Source organism: Elephantulus edwardii, unplaced genomic scaffold (assembly GCF_000299155.1).
Source record: "Elephantulus edwardii isolate Elephantulus edwardi_28Jun2011 unplaced genomic scaffold, EleEdw1.0 scaffold00425, whole genome shotgun sequence".
NCBI lineage: Eukaryota > Metazoa > Chordata > Mammalia > Macroscelidea > Macroscelididae > Elephantulus > Elephantulus edwardii.
The window spans coordinates 606977-624808 of NW_006400175.1; the positions used below are offsets into that span (position 1 = coordinate 606977).

General features: G+C 38.3%; 1 protein-coding gene across 1 annotated transcript in view; it reads left to right on the forward strand.

Annotated features, from left to right (window-relative positions):
- The window catches only part of LOC102862145 (gastrokine-3-like), a 67969-nt gene that overhangs the window by 29460 nt on the left and 20677 nt on the right, over positions 1 to 17832 (forward strand). The window contains exon 2 of the mRNA XM_006902538.1: positions 827 to 901. Coding sequence (XP_006902600.1) covers positions 827 to 901 — 75 coding nt within the window. The remainder of the gene's footprint in view (positions 1 to 826; positions 902 to 17832) is intronic.

Genomic DNA, 17832 nt, shown 5'->3' on the forward strand with positions numbered 1-17832 from the left:
GCTGTTGTGCATAGGGTCGCTATGAGTCGGAAACGACTCGACGGCACTTAACAACAACAACAACAATACCTTTACAGTATATTTCATTCCTATACATTGTTTTGTACAATCTTTCATTTACATTGTGTTTCATACAATTATTCATATACATTGTATTTTACATTCTTTTTTCACTACTATTTAATATGACCATGAACAAACCTCTACAAGCAAGTTAATTAATTTTCTCAGTCTCTACACTCCCCAGTTGTATCTTCTTTGGGATTTTCTGCTCTGCTCTGTCCCCAGGTACTCTATGTATTCTTATTCTCATGCCTTCACTCTCTCATATCCTATTTTCCTTCTACCTCAGTTCTTTCCATGTCTATCTATACCTTAACTACAATTTCTTAACCAGTCTATATATGGAAATATATTGTGTTTCAGATAGTCAAATTAATTCATTTTTTATACTGTTACTGTGTACCGTAGAATCAGAACCGACCCATAGGTGATTCTCTGGAGGGTTTTCAGAGGAAATTAATCACAAGAGAGGAGACTGCCCATCCTTCTCCTACAGAGTAGCTGGTGGATTCAAACTGCTTGCTTTCAGGATTGTAACACAGCTTCTTGTGACTAGGCTCCCAGAAAGAGTCTTGCTTATAGCCTTCAGAAGAAAGAGAGGTAAAGAGGAAGAAATTCAGAAATTGGTCTTAAGAAAAAAAGAGAGGAATGAAAGAAACAAAAGAATAATGAAAACATGACTGGATAAAGAATCATGACAGTTTTTCCTAAGAAATTATTTTATATCTGTCTTTAATTTTGTCTTTGTCTTTTTGGCCCACAGGTAATAGAAACCAGGGGGAAGTGCCTGCATGCCTGCTTGAGACAATCAAAGAGTTTCAGGGACACAAAGAGCCAGGTGAGTGGGTCCAGCACACAGGACATGGATATAAGGGCAGGAGATTTGTCGACACAGGGCTAAGGTTAGGTGACCAAAGACAGGGCTCCGGATCCAGAACCAGCCTGACCTGACATGGTTCTGAGTCTTGTCTCCAGGAGAAGCAGGTATTTTACACATCTCATGAATGGAAATCCAAAGTCTCTGTAAATGTTTATTAAAATTAATAAAAAATTACCAGCTTTGAAAATTCAGTGAAAGGTCACATGGATCAGAACTGACTGCAGTGGGTTTTTGGTTTTATGGACAATACTGACTGTGTGGGGAGACCTCTATCTTCTATTTCACTGATTCTCTTCAACTCTGCTCATATGTCCCTCCAATATGTTGACAGCATCTGAAATACTGGTCCTATTCTTCTAGATTCCAGTTTCTAGTTTTTCCAGAGTTTCTGATGCCTTACATGTTTCATTTGCATTGTCTTTGTTTGTTTTTATAAGTTCCAGGTGACTTTCCTGGTAGAAACCAGTAATACTTCAAGTTTGTCTTTCACCCACTGAAAATTCAATCATTCTTCTTTTGAATTTTGCATGCTGCCTTCAGGTAATTCCTTAATTTTGTGTTTTGATCACTTTTTTAGGTTAACTACTTGCTGTGGTTTTGTGTAGGATGTTATGTAGTCTGCTTCTTCCATATCTTTGCTGTGATAGAGTTTTTCTTGCCTGGGGCCCTAGCGGGACGTGATGTGACGTGACGTGATGTGATGTGATGGGATGGGATGACGTTGGCTCTGGAGCTTACTGCTCCAGAGAGGGAAGGGTAGCTCAATCTGCCTGAATTTTTCTGATCTCTGGGCACAAGGAGAGACTTGTTTCAGTTGGGGAGTTCAATACATTACTAAGGAAGGGGAGAAGAACACTCCATGTCTGTACTTCTTTATCTCTTGTCCTGTGGCAAAAGTATGTAGGATTGGGATTGCCAACCCCTTCTGTTCCTTTCTCTCTAATCCTGCAACTCAGTTCTCTGGGGTGGATAGCTTGTTGTTTTCTGGTCTTAGCCTTCTACCCTAAAGTTTGTTATCCTCCTTGGTCTGTGGAGTGGTGCAGCCGGATTCTTTAACTCTTTTCACCACTCTAACAGTTCAGGAAGAAGGACTTTGTCTCATTCCTTCTGTTCTAGAACTTTACTGCTCTAGCTGCTGATTGTTGGAGGCATTGACTTAATGTGTATGGCTGGCAAAACAGGATGACATTCCAGGCAAAAGCTATGTCTTTAACTGGATCCTGAATGTTGGTCTTAACCTCCACTCCTTGGCATGAGGTCCACAGGCCAGGGGCCCACAGTGCAGTAAGATCCAAAAGGGTCTTCTCCACTGCCGCTAGCTGTGGATGGGACTAGGGAGTGCCAGATGGGTTGTGGGGAGTCAATGGTAGTATCACCTACTAGAATGGTCAGTGAATCAGTTCCCTTTTGGGCTAGCCAGCTGCTGCAGCACAATAGGATCCATAAGGGTCTGCCATAGTCATTCCAATTACTTGCTATACATTTGAAAGTGCACAATGAATAAATATGATAGAAGAATCCATGCTTCTGAATTGTGATGTTGAAGAAGAGTACATTGACTACCAAAAGAACTTGGAGGAAATGCAACCAGGGTCCTCCTTAGTGACAAGGATGGTGAAAGGTCATCTCATATACTTTGAACACGTTGTCAGTAGGGGCCAATCATTGTACAACAGCATCATAATGGGAAAGGTGGAGGATCAGAGAAAGAAAAGAAGACTCTCAACAAAATGGATTGACACAGTGACTGAAACAGTGTGCTAGAACATATCAGAGATCATGAAGATGGGTCAGGATAGAACAAGTTTCAAACCTGTTGTTCAGAGTTACTTTGAGTCCAAGTTGACTCAATGCCACCTAACAACATGTGTATAGCACTGCATATATATGCATGTGTATCGGAAGCCTTGGTGACACAGAGATTAAGAGTTTTTTAATTGAAAAGTGGGCATTTTAAACCCATCAGCTACTTTGTCTTAGAAGAGAGCTGGCAATCTGTGCTTCTAAAGATTACATTGTTCAAAACCTACAGAGAAATTTTAGTTTGTCTTATACAGTCACCATGGGTCAGAATCTATATAATGGTACCCAGCAACAACAACATGTATATATTATATACATAAAGATTACTAAGAATTAGACTTCATCCAATAGTAAACACACACACACACATACACACACAAGTATGTATGCATGTGTATGTAGATATACCATATATTTACATGTTTGTTGTTGTTACATACATACATCTATGTATATATACATGTACATACACACATTGTAGCTTGCTATATTACACTTCATGAATAATGTGGTTTTTTATTAACGGAAAGTTTCTGGCAACATTGAGTTGAAGAAGTCAAATCACATTTTTTTAATAGCATGTGATCACTTTGTGTCTCATATTTTGAGAATTCTCCAAACATTTCAAACTTTTTTTTATAATACTACTGTTTTTTGTAGAGTCTCTGTGAGTTGTAATTAACTCAATTGCACCTAACAACACATAACAAACTTGCTTACTCAATAGGCTATATAGTATAGTGAAGCTGTAATATTTGTAAGCACTGTTGTTGTTAGTGTTACATGCTATCGAGTTGCTTGCTACTCATAGCTGCCCTATGTACAAGAGCCCTAAACCCTGCTCGATCCTGTGCCAACCTCACTGTCTCTGATACACTTACTCTCATTACTCCAATCACTGAAACAATCCATCTGATAGACGGGCTTCCTCTCTCGTGCTGTCCCTCCACCCTCTCAAACATGATATCCCTTTCCAAGGAATGGTCCCTCCTTGTAATATGCCCAAAGTATGTCAGATGAAGCTTGAGAATCCTTGCCTCCATGGAACAACCAGGTTTCACCCTCTCAGGACAAACCTATGTGTTCTCCTAGCAGTCCATGGGATATTCAATTCTTTTTCAGCACCACAGCTTGAAGGCATCAACTCTCTTACTATCATCCCTAGCCACTGTTCAGCTCTCTAACGCATAGCATGCAACTGTGAAGACTATGGCCTGGATCTGGTGCACCTTAATCTCTAACCTGATGTTGTTGCTCTTCAGTACTCTGGAGAGGTCCCTGACAGCTGAGTTTCCCAATGTAATTTGTCTCTTGATTTCTTGGCTGCTGGTACCAAGAGTGTTGACTGTTGAGCCAAGTAAACTAGAACTGTTAACTGTCTCAATCTCCACCATCCATGATGCTGCCAGTTGGCCCAGTGGTGAGAATCTTTGTTGATGCTCAGCTTCAATCCATATTAAAGGCTGCAGTCCTTGACCTTCGGCAGCAAGCACCTCAGGTCCTCCTCAGTTTCAGCAAGCAGGATTGTGTCATCAGCATAACACAGGTTGTTGATGAGTCTTCCACAAATCCTGATGTCATATTCCCCCTCATACAGCCCAGCCTCCCAGATGATCTATTCTGCATACAGATTGAAAAGGTCTGGAGACAGAATACATCCCTGGTGGACGCCCTTCTGATTACTGCCTCTTGGTTCAAGTACTGGTTTTGCATAAGCACAATCAAGTGTTCTGGGATTCCCATTCTGCTGAGACTCAACTACATCTTGTTGTGATCCACACAGTCAAAAGGCTTTGTGTAGTCAATGAAGCATAGAAAGTCATTCCTCTGGTACTCTCTGCTATAATTAGCTATAATATCCCTAGAACCACAGCCTATTCTAAACTCAGCCTGCACATCTGGCAGTTCTCTTTTGATGTATTGCACCAGTCATTTTTGGATAATTTTCAGCAAAATCTTGCTTACATATGATATTAATGATATTGTTCAATAATTCCATACTCTGTCAGGTCACCTTTCTTTGGAATGGGAACAAATATCAATCTCTTCCAGTCAGCTAGCCAGGTGGATTTCCTCCAGATTTCTTCACATAACTTAGTGAGCACACATCCTGGGCTTCATCTGTTTTATGTCAATTGGTATGCCATCAACTCTTGGAGCCTTGTTTTTTGCCAATTCTTTCAGAGCAACTTGAACTTTCTCCTTCATCACCACAGGCTCTTGCTCATACGATATTTCATGAAATTCTTCTGTGTCAGCCAAATCCTTCTGGTACAGTGACTCGGTATACTCCTCCCATCTTCTTTTAATGCTTCTTGGATCATTTAATACTCTGCCCAAAGCATCTTTAAGTATTGCCACTCGTGGCTTGAATTTATTTTTCAATTCCTTCAGTGTAAGAAATATTGAGTGAGTTCGGCTCTTTTGATTTTCTGACTCCAGCTCTTTGCACATTTCATTATGGTATCTTCTTATGTCATCCCAAGCTGCCTTTTGAAATATTCTGTTCAGCTCTTTAATTTCTTGATTTCTTCCTTTAGCTTTGGCTTCTTAGTGCTTTAATGCAATATTTGGAATCTCATCTGACATCCATCTTGGTCTTTTCTTCCACTTCAATCTTTTACATCTTCATGAATGATATTCATGATTTCTTCCCACAGCCCATTTGGTCTACACTCATTGGTATTCAAAGCCTCAAGCCTGTTTCTGAGATGGTTTTGAAACTCGAATGGGATAGACTTAAGGTCAAATTTTGGTTCCTGTGGATTTGATTTTATTTTCTTCAACTTCAGCTTGAACACAAATATGAATGGTTGGTGGCCTGTTCCATAATCAACACCTGGCCTGGTTTTCACAGCTGTTAGTGAGCTTCTCCTGTGATTCTTTCCACAAATGTAATCAATTTGGTTCCTATGCATACCATCAGGTGAAATGCATGTGTATAGCCTGCATTTTTGTTTCTTATAAAAGGTATTTGCAATGAATAAATAATTGAATATGCAGAATTCTCTTATTCTTTGTCCAGCCTCATTTCTGTCACCAAGTCCATGTTTTCCAGCTACTGATCCTTCTTCCCTGTTCCCAACTTTTGCATTCCAGTCACCCATTATTATCAATGCATCTTGATTGCATGTTCGATCAATTTCTGACTGCAAAAGTTGGTAGAAATCTTCTATTTCTTCCTCTTTGGCTCTAGTTGTCTGTGCATATATTTGAATGATAGTAGTATTCACTGGACTTCCTTGTGTGCGTATGGATATTATCCTGTCATTCACCACATTGTACGTATTTCATGATGTATCTAGAAATGAGGTTTTGGGTTCGTTTTGTGTTTTTTTGTTATGAAACCAACTCAAAATGTCCCAAACCAAGCCATCTTACTTCACCAATACCTAGTATGTCAATATTTATGCATCCCCATTTCCTTCTTAACAATGTCCAATTTTCCTTCGTTCATGCTTCTCACATTCCACATTCCAATCACTAGTGTCTGCTTACAGCTGTTCCTCCTTCTCTAGTAAAGCCAAAATTCTTGTTACTCAAACATACATATTTCCTTACTGTGGTGATTTGAACCTATCCCACAGGTTAGGTGGGTTAGGAAATACATTTCCAAGATATATTACCATAAATTGATATATTTATATTAATAAATATGTTATTGTTGTTGTTGTTATGCACCACTGAGTTGCTTACAACTCATGGTGACCCTATGTATAATAGCTCTAAAGCCTGCATTTTCCTAAGCCATTCTCACCGACTTTGACACACTTACCCCCATTCTCTCAGTTACTGTGTCAATTCATACCATCGAGGATCTTCCTCTCCTGTTCTGTCCCTTCACCCTTCCAAGCATGATCCCTCCTGGCAACATGACGAAAATATGTCAAATGGAGCTTCACAATCCTTGCCTTCAAGGAGAAATTTGGTTTTATCTTCTCCAATATATACCTGTTTGCTCTCTTGGTGGTCCATGGTACATTCACTGTTCTCCAATACCACAACTCAAAGGCATGGATTCTTCTTCTGTCATCCTTAGTTATCCTATGTCTCTCTGATGCATAGCAAGGCCTGGATCAGGAGCACCTTAGTATCTAAACTAACATTGTTGCTTATCAGTACTCTGGAGAGATCTCTGACAGCAGACTTTCCCAATGCAATTCATCTTTTGATTTCCTGACTGCTGGTGCCAAGACTGTGGAGCTAAACAAGCTGAAATTATTAACAATTTCAATCTCTTCTCCATCTATCATGATGTTGCCAATTAACCCAGTGATAAGAATTTTTGTCTTCTTGATGTTAAACTTCAATCCGTATTGAAGACTACAGACCTTGGCCTTCTGCAGTAAACTCTTCAGGTCCTCCTCAGTTTCAGCAAGCAAGGTTATGTCATCTGCATATCACAGGTTGTTGATGAGTCTTCCTCTAATTCTGATATCACATTCCTCCTCATAAAGCTCAGCCTCCTGAATGATCTGTTCTGCATATATATTGAAAAATGTATGGATTTTTCATTCTGAAATATATTTTGTCAAAGATTCATGTTGCCACTCCTGGTTTTTTGAGGTTGCAATTTGCTTGGTATATTTTTTTCCAGTCTTTAATTTTGAGTCTATCTTTCTCTTCCTTTTTTAGATGTGTCTCTTGTAGGAAAATTATTGATGGACTTTGGTTTTTTTATCCATTCTGCTACTCTTTTTCCTCTTAATTGGTGCATTTAGTCCATTCATATTGTGTGCTTATTGTCAGGTTTAATTTTTGTCTTTTTGCCATATTTCTTTTTCTGTTGTTTTTGGTTACTATGGTCCATTCATTTTCCTTTGGCCTCTCTGTGTGCAGGATTTAACTAAAAATTTCTTCTAGTTTCGACCTTGTTTTCAAAAATTCCTTAAGGTCCTTCTTTTCTGCAAAGAATCTTATTTCTTCTACATGTTTTATGAAGAGCTTTGCTTGCTCTTACTATTTTTCAACTTTTTATATATGGCATCCCATTGCCTTCTAGCTCACATGGTTTCTGCTGAAAAATCAGAACTTAGTCTAATTATTTCCCCTCTGTATATAACTCTTTGTTTTTCTAGTGCTGCTTTTAGAATTCTATCCTTATCTTTTAATTTGGAGAATCTGACTATGATATGTCTTAATGTGTCGGACAGTTAGACGTAGATCAGTGATTCAAATCCACTAGGTCCTCTCAATGGGAGACAGAAAGTCATTCTCTTCCAATAAAACTTCATAGACTCATTGAGGATGATTGTGAGTTGTAATTGATTTAATCATGGTGAGTGAGTACTTTCTTTTTTCTCCTTTTTTAAAAAAAATATTTTAATGAAAGTTTATAGAACTTAGGGTTTCCATTCATTCATTGTTGCACTTTTCTCTCTGCCCACCTCCCCCAAGCCCAATTCATTCTTCTCTTTGAAAAGTAAAAGAAAATTCTTTCATTGTTATGCAATCTCTCCCCCCAAGTCTACTCCATTGTGCAGCTTGCATTCTGAACTCCTGTCATGACAATAATACCCAATCATATATCACTTATAAACAGTTCTTTCTCTCATCTGTTTCAATTCAATCTGTTTCATTCATCCCCTCCTTCTCTGTCTTCCCTCAACCCTGATGTCAGTCACATTTTACAACAGTGGCCCTTTGCAATATTTGTCCTTTTGTGACTGAGATATTTTACTCAGCCTACTGTCCTCCAGGGTCACCCATTTCATATTTCATGAGTTCCCTGTTTTCCAATGCTGCATAGTATTTCATTGTGTGAATATACCAGAGCTTCTCTATCCATTTATTTGTTGATGGGCACTTGGGTTGTTTCCAGCTCTTTGCTATTGTGAACAAAGCCGCAATAAACATGGCTGTGCATGAGTGAGTACTTTCTTGAAGAAATATTGTACAGGATTAGATCTGAAAAATGATACCAGTTGGCCAAATGAAAAGAACATTGTAACATGGAAACAGCCCAAATGTCCAAACACAATTGGATTGAGAAATTACTATATATTCACATGATGGGATACTACACAGCATGCAGGAACAATGATTTTGAAAATCACTAACTAACTTGGGAAAGACAAGAGAGCATTATGTTAAGTAAATTGACTTAGTCCCATAAGGAAATCTTGTATACTATCATTACTTTAGAAATAGAAAGATTATTAGTAAAGTGAGTATAAGTATCCAAAGTGGGGAAAGAGTAGGAGTAAGAGTATGATGAGGATGGGCAGAGGGTTAACCATAGGGTCCACCATTTGAAGGGTGAAGGGAGGGATGGGTAAAGGAAATGGGAAAGACCCAGTGTGAAGTAAAATGTATACAAATTTTGTAAATAAACCAGTATAAAATAAAAAATTTTATTATAAAGAAAAAGAAAGAAAAGGTATGGAGACAGAACACATTCCTTTCCCTATTTTAAACCATGCAGTGTTTCCCTGCTATATTGAGAACTATTTACTGGCCCAAGTATAAATTTTGCATAAGCACAATCAGGTGTTCTGAGATTTCCATTCTTCTCAAGGTTAACCAAAATTTGTTATGATCCACACAGTCAAATGTCTTTGCATCGTCAATGAAACATAGATAGATGTTCCTCTGGTACTCTCTGCTTTCTTCCATCTAACGTTGGCGATAATGTCTCTAGTGCCACAACCTATTTCAACTCAGCTTGTATTTCTGGTTCTTCTCTGTTAATGTATTGTCACAGTCATTTCTGAGTAATCTTCAGCAGGACTTTCTTGTGTGTGCTATCAGTGATATTGTTCAGTAATTTCCACACTCTGTTGGATCATCTTTTTTTGGAATGGAAATAAGTATGAATCTCTACCAGTATACTGGCCAGGCTGTTATTCTCCAGATTTCTTGCCACAACCTGGTAAGCATGTCTAGGGCAGCATATCTTTGTTGAAATATGTCAAATCATATTCCTACAATCCCTGGGTCTTTGTTTTTGCCATTTCCTGCAGAGCAGCTTGAACATCTTTTTTCATCACAATCACCTCATGATCATATGTTATGTCATGAAATTCTTCTGTGTCAACCAATTCTTTTTGTCTGTATACTCTCCCTATCTTCTTTTACTGCCTCCTGGATCACACATGTTTATGTGTGTACATAAGAGCTCCTTTATACGTATATAACCTGCTCATCTTTTTTTTCTACAAAATTTAAGTCCATTTCATATATAGTCAAATTTTAGTCCACTTTTATAGTCTACTTATTTTTCTTCCACGAATTTGAACTATCAAACTTTCATTTAGCAGTCTGATAAGTTATACCCTATGCTTGACCTTATGTTGCTTTTGAAACCTTATGTTGCTTTTCTTTGCTTGCTTAAAGTCAACTCTGATTCATAGTGACCCTATGAACAACAGATTGAAACTTTTCCCCACACTCTACTATCCTCACAAGCCTTGCAGACTGATATATTTGTCTCCTTTGGAGACATTGGAGGGTTCAACATCTATCTTTTTGTTTAACAGTAAATGGCACCACCAGGAATTATAATAAACATACACAACAATATTTCAGCAAGGATTCAAGATCTATTATAAAAACTAACCCCTTTGCCACCAAAGCCCCCAAAACTAAACCCATAGCTATTTAATCAACAGCAAATACTAATGATACTACAGGACAGAACATAGGATTTCCAAAGCTATAATTTTGACAGAAACAGAATACCACATCTTTCTCCTGTGTAGTTTCCATATTTGAGCCTTTGTTCCAGTCACTGTTTCAATCAAGCTTATTGGTAATATTTCTATTTTCACTTGACCTTCCACTTTACCTATCATGATGGCCTTCTCCAGGGACTGATTCTTCCTAATGTTGTTGTTGTTGTTGCCGTGGAGTCACTTGTGACTCAGAGTGACCTTATGTACAACAGCCCTAAACTCTGTTCTGTCCTGTGGCAATCTCACTGTCTCCGACACACCCACCCTAATTACCCGAATCACTTAATCAATCAGCCTCATAGAGCGTCTTCTCCTCCTGCACTGTCCCTCCACCCTCCCATAACATGTCCTAAATACACAAGATGAAATCTTACCATCTTTGCTTCTAAGAAGCATTCTAGCTTTACTTCTTTTAATATAGATTTATGTTTTATTTTTCTGGCAGTCGTAGTATGTTGTTATAAGGTACTGGCAAGTTGACAATGACTAAAGGACTCTGAAAAACAGATCAAAACTTACGCTATCCTACTACATCATCTTCATAATCTCTGACATGCTCAACCAATTGTTATAGTAATTGTGTCAATCCATCTTGTTGAGGGTCTTCCTTTCCTTTAGTGATCTTTCACAGCATAATGTCTTTTTCAAAGACTGGTCCTTCTTGAAAACATAGTCTGTGAGATGAAGTTTCGTTCTCTAAAGAGCACACTGGTGACACTTCTTCCAAGAAAGATGTGTGTTCTTTGGGCAGTTCATGAGGCACTCAATAGTTTTCTCCAAAACACAATTGAAAGGCAATGGTTCTTCTTCTGTCATCATTATTCACTTTCAGAAATATAGAAAGCAATTAAAAATATCATGCTTTACATAAGGCCTACTTTAGACATTTAACTTGTTTTTTATCACTTTCAAAAGGTTCTTGACAGTGTATTTGCCAAATGTGATATTTCTTTTGATTATTATTTTTTTTTTACTTTTGCTACATTGGATGTTTATTGTGTATCCAAGTAAAATGAAATAATTGATAACTTCAATCCTTTCTCCCTCTATCACAATGTTGCATGTTGCCTTAGTGTTGAGAATTGTCATTTTCTTGTTGTTGAGATATAATCCATATTGAAGGCTATAGTCTTTGATCTTCTTTAGTAAATGCTTCAAGTCATCTCCATTTTTTGCAAGCAAAGTTGTGTTATTTTTAATTATTATGAGAAGTCTGTAAATGGTTAAAAAAATTATATACTCAGATACTAACAAAAAAGTTAGTTTCAGATCTACCAAGGAGATCCTCAGAAGGCCTTAGCAATCTGCTTCTGAAAAAAATTATCTATTGAAAACTCTCCTCACTTTCAGGAAGCAAGGTTGTGTCATCTGCATAATGCAGGTTATTGATGAGTCTCCCTCCATTCCTGATGCCACACTCCGCTTCATAGAGTCCAGCTCCTCAGATAATTTGCTCAGCATACAGATTGAATAGATATGGAGATAGAATACCATCTGACGCACTCCCTTCTCAATTTTAAACAACGCAGTATTCCCCTGCTCTGTTTGCACAACAGCCTCCTGGTCCAGGTATAGGTTCCACATGATTACAATCAAGTGTTCAATATTAGCCAGAATTTGTTATGATCCACAGTCAAAGTCCTTTGCATAGTCAATGAAGCACAAATAGACATTCTTATGGTATTCCTTACTTTCAGCCAAGATCCATCTGACATCAGCAATGATATCCTTGGTGCCATGGCCTCTTCTGAATCCTGTTTAAACTTCTGGCAGTTTCCTATCTATATACTGTTCTAGCCATTTTTTAATGATCTTCAGAATTATTTTGCTTGCATGTTATATTAATGATAATGTTCTATAGTTTCCAAATTCAGTTGGATCACCTTTCTTGGGAACGGAAACAAATACGGACCTCTTCCAATATGTTGACCAAACAGCTGTCCTCCAAATTTCCTGGCATAGACTGGTGAGCACATCCAAGGCTGAATCTATTAATTGAAATAAGTCAATTGATATCCCACAGATTCCTGTGCACTTATTTTTTGCCAATGTCTTCAATGCAGCTTTGATTTTCTCCTTCATTACCATTGGCTCTTGTTCATATGGTACTTCCGGAAATTTCTCAGTGTCAATCAATTTTTTTTTTCTGGTACAGTGACTCTGTGTATTCCTTTCATCTTCTTTTGATGCTTTATAGATCATTCATTATATTGACCATAGCATCTTTCAATATTGTGACACAAGGATTACATTTGTTTTTCAGTTCTTTCAGCTTGAGAAATGTAGAGCAAGTTCTTCCCTTCTTATTCTCCAATTCCAGCTCTCTGCACATTTCATTATAATACTTTGCTTTGTCCTCTAGAACTGCCCTTTGAAATCTTCCATTCTTTAGTATAGATTACATCTCAATATCAAGAAAACAAAGATTCTTACCACTGGCCCAATAGACAGCCTCATAATGAATGGAGTTGTTGTTGCTGTTATATGCCATCAAGTTGCTTGTGAGTCATAGCAATCCTATGCACAACAGCACTAAAACTTGCTCTATCCTGTACCAATCTTATTGTCTCTGACATACCTACTCCCACCACCCCAGTCACTGAATCAATCCATCTCATTGAGGGTCTTCCTCTCCTGCTCTGTCCTTCCACCCTCCCAAGCATGAAGTCTCTCTCCAAGGACTGGTCCCTCCTTGAAACATGTCCAAAGTATGTAAGACAAAGCTTCAGAATCCTTTCCTCCAAGGAGCAGCCTGATTTCACCTTCTTCCGGACAAACTTGTTCATTCTTTTAGCAGTCTATGGTATATTCAATACTCTTCTCCAACACCACAGCTCAAAGACATCAATTCTCATTATATAATCCAGCTCCCTGATGCAAAGCAAGTAATTGCAAAGACCATGGCCTGTATCAGGTGCACCTTAGTCTCCAGACTGACATTGTTGCTCTTCAGTACTTTAGCGAGGTCTCTAACCACAGACTTTCCTATCGCAATATGTCTTTTAATTTCCTGGCTGGCTGCTGGTGCCAAGAGTGTTGATGGAGAGGAGATTAAAAATGTCAACAGTTTCATTTTGCTTGGATCCAGAATTAACATCCATGATATGAACATTCAGGGAAAAGGGAGAAATGTTACAGTGGGGAAATCTGCAGTTAGGGACCTCTCAAAATCATTGAGGAGCAATGATGTTAGTTTGAGGACTAAAGTACATCTGATCCAAGAGTTGGTCTTTCCAATTATTTCCTATGCATTTGAGAGCTGGACAATGAATATGGATGGCTGAAAAAGAATTGATGAGCTGTGGTGTTGGAGAAGAGCACCGAACATCCCATGGACAGCCAAGAGAACAAACAGATATGTCTTGGAGAGGTATAGCCAGAGTGTTCACTGGAGGCAGGAATGATGAGGCTTCTCCTCACATACTTTGGGCATGTTGCTAGGATGGGCTATTACCTAGAGAGGGGCATGATGCTGGGAAGGCTGGAGGATTGGTGAAGGAAAAGAAGACCTTCAGCTAGGTGGGTTGACATTCTGACTGCTTCAATGAGCTTTTGTGTGCCATGTCAGGAATTGTGATGTTGACATAGGATAAAACAGGGTTCTATTCTTCTAACAACAACAATTGAAAACTCTATGGAGCACATTACTACTTAAAAGTTTGGAATTCAGACTGACTCCACAGGAATTGTTTTGTTTGTTTTTAACTGAAAATGTATTTCAATATTCCATGCTTTTTCACCAGAGTACTAATAAATTGAAGAGTTTGACACACACACACACCGCCCCCCCAACCCCCAACACTGATCCCATTAGTATCTGAAGGCATTTTAAGTGGAAAGCTGCATGACTATCTTCAAGACATGCCATCAATCTACATACTGAATAAGTGGGGACCTGCAGGTGACAGAAGTTGTCCACTTCACAGCTTTATATCTCCTGAAATGTGTTCTCCAAATCTATTTTTAGGTTTCAGACTTCTTTTTGTTTTGATTCATATCTGAGCTTCCTTTCTCCAAATCTTTTCATAATTAAAAACTCATTTAAACTTTCTGTTGCTTCTTCTTCAAAGGCAAAGTTACTTTTTATTTTGGTCCTTTTGCTCCTCACACCCAAACTTAAGAGCAAGAGACATCTAGTTGTTGTTCTTTTTAAGTACCATCAAGTCACCTTTGACTCAGTGATTAACAGATTGAAGCCATCCTCATGATAACCACCGTGCTCAAGTTCATTATTTCAGTCCTCATGTCAATCTGTCTTATTGAAAGTTTTCTTCCCTTTTGCTGGCCCTCTTCTTTTCCAAGCATGAAGTCTTTTTCCAGGGACTGGTGATACTTCTTGACAACATGCACACATATGATATACAAAGTCTTATCTTACCTTTGCAGAGTACCCTGGTAGCCCCTTCTTCCAAGATACCTTTGTTCTTTTGGTTATCCATGATATAGTCAATGCTATTTGTCAAACACCACAATTCAAAAATGTTTAGCCTCATATCACTCCTGGCTCACATGTATCTGAGGAGATACTTGAATAAAATTAACCTCTCTGCATAGTCCAGCTTTCTCTAAAAAGTGGAAAGTCATAGATGGACACATGAAAGTAGACAATTTCCTCCCGGGACCCTTCCTCTTTTCATCTTTAGTTGAAGTTAGTATGCTTGTAAAAAGCAATAAAAGATTAAATACCCGAAATTTAAGCCTTTGTAGTTTTACATCTGGTTTGTCACATCTCTGAACTAATAACAATGTCCTAGCTATATCTTTATATATAAAATGAGTTAACAGTTCCTGTTCAACCCAAATTATATACTTGACAATAAGTAAAAAAGTCAATTATAACTCGGAAGATTATTTGCAAGTTCCATACTTGTTTAGGGGGAAAAAACCCTCACTACCACTCAGTCAATTCCAATTCAGTAACATTGTAGGACAGAAGCATATTGCTTTTTCTTTCTCCTTCAAAGTAGCTGCCGACATTTTAGAAAGCAGAAAAATCCTTATTCCATAAAACTATTTTCCATCAAGTTGATTCTGACTATAGTAGCCTTCCATCAAGCTTTTAGATTGTATATCTTGATGTAATAAAACTCTGTTTTTCTCCCATGGAACTCCTGTTAGATTAGAACTGCAGATGATGCCTGGGCTTTTGGTTAGCAGTGTAACACTTTATGGACTAGCCCACCAGATTAGTCCCACAAAGATTCCTTAAAGCACTTTAGAAACATCACTAATTACACATGATTTGGCTTTTCTATAGCTTACAATTCTTCTAGTGTTATCTTCTGGTGTATTTCTGCAAAGTTTTTATTAGAAGATTCTGAATTTTAAGATCTCTTCTGGTTTGCAAATTAACTGCTTTGTCAACATAATAGGCTTCAAAACAAAGGGCTTAAATTTTACTTCCCCCCACCCCATTGCATTTATCTATTTGGATACAATACCTGTTAGTCCATGAAAGTCATTCTTTATATAATTTTTTATCCCGTCAAGAATTCAAGGTACCAAGAGCAGTGAATCATGAGTAGGATTTATTTTAAATGTGGAAAACTTGATCGTCCTCAAATACTATCTACTTGAAATTGCCATTGCTAATTTAAACATTATGAGAATACTACCTGTATTTCTCATTCTAAACTCATTCATTCTTACTCATAACCCTTATCTTCTTTAGAAGAAGTATTTGTTTAGAATTGATCTACTGGAATTTGATCTACCACCAATCAAAATATAGTAACAAAGATAGTGGCATGGCAGGGAAGGCCTTGATTGGTTCTTTGCTCACTATATAACACCAGTAATACTGGCAAAGAATTTAATTGGCTCCCCAAAATGAATATGCTGAAGTCCTATCTCCTGTCTCTATGAATGTGTACTTGTTTGGAAATGGAGATTTCTTTGAAGATTTTATCAGCTTACCTTGATGAGGTCATATGAAGGTCCTATTTTCTTCTGAATATTTTCTTATAAAAGGTGAGACTAGATATAATGATTTGGTACATAAAAGAATATATGAACCGTGTGATGGTGCATCCCAATGTCAAGGAACACTTAGAAACCCAGAGTTACCAGAAAAGCCAAAGGAGAACCTTCTCCTAAATGAAAAAAGAGTATGGTCTTGACAGTGTCTGAATTTGGACTTTTGACTTCCAGAACTAAGACAATAAAATTCTATTTTTCAAAATCACCTACTTTGTGTAAATTTATTGTAGTAGCCATTAAAGTACGTCACAGAGGGCCAGGATGGCAGGGTTCAGACTCATTGTTCATAGGGTTACTGTGAGCTGTATTCTACTTGATGACACTTGTAAAAATAAGAAATTAAGATTGTTTCCTTATTTGTCAAAGGAACCAAGACTGGTAGAATAATGCTAAAATGAAATCTAGGAGGCGGGGAACCTTATATAGTAGAAGGAAAATATCAGTATAAAGAAGTCAACCAGGAAGAGGTAAAGTAAAGCCAACTTGGTGGGTGGGTAGAAGGTAGTACAGACAAAAAATGTGATTTCTGGACTAGATAAAGAAATGAACCAGATTTTTATTGTTTTTGTTTTGTTTTGTTTTTTAGAATTTTATTTATTGTGAAAAACATGTATGGGTATACAAGGGATTGAGGGTTGGAAGAAGAAGGGTGAGGATGGGCAGTGATGAAATTGCAGGGTTGCACAATTTGGTGGGTGGGGAGAGTGGGTGAAGAAAATGAGAAAGGTCCAGTGGGGTCCAGAAGAGACAGGGTAATGGTAATCATAGACTAATTGTGACTGTTGTTGTTATGTGCCATCAAGTCGTTTGCGACCCTATGTACAACAACCCTAAACCCTGCTCTATCCTGTGCCAATCGCATGGCCTCTGACACACCGATCCCGATTACCCCAGTAACTGAATCAATCCACCTCATAGAGGGTCTTCACCTCCTGTGCTGTCCCTCCACTTTACCAAGCATGATGTCCCTCTCCAAAGACCTCTCTCCTTACAACATGTCTAAAGTATCTCAGACGAAGCCCCAGAATCCTTGCCTCCAAGGAACAGCTTGGTTTAACCCTCTCCAGGATGAATCTGTTTGTTTTCTTGGCAGTCCAGGGTACACTCAAAACTTTTCTCCAGCACCACAGCTCAAAGGCATCAATTCTCCTTCTATCTTCCCTAGTCATTGCCCAACTTCTTGATGCATAACAAGTGATTGCAAAGACCATGGCCTGTATCAGGCGCACCTTAGTATCCAGAGAGACACTGTTGCTCTTTAGTACTTTAGAGAGGTCCCTAACAGCAGACTTTCCCATCGCAATACGTTTTTTTTATTTCCTGGCTGCTCGTGCCAAGAGTGTTTACTGTGGAGCCGAGCAAACTGAAGCTGTGAACAATCTCAATCTCTTCACCATCCATCCTGATGCTACCAATTGGTCCAGTGGTGAGAAT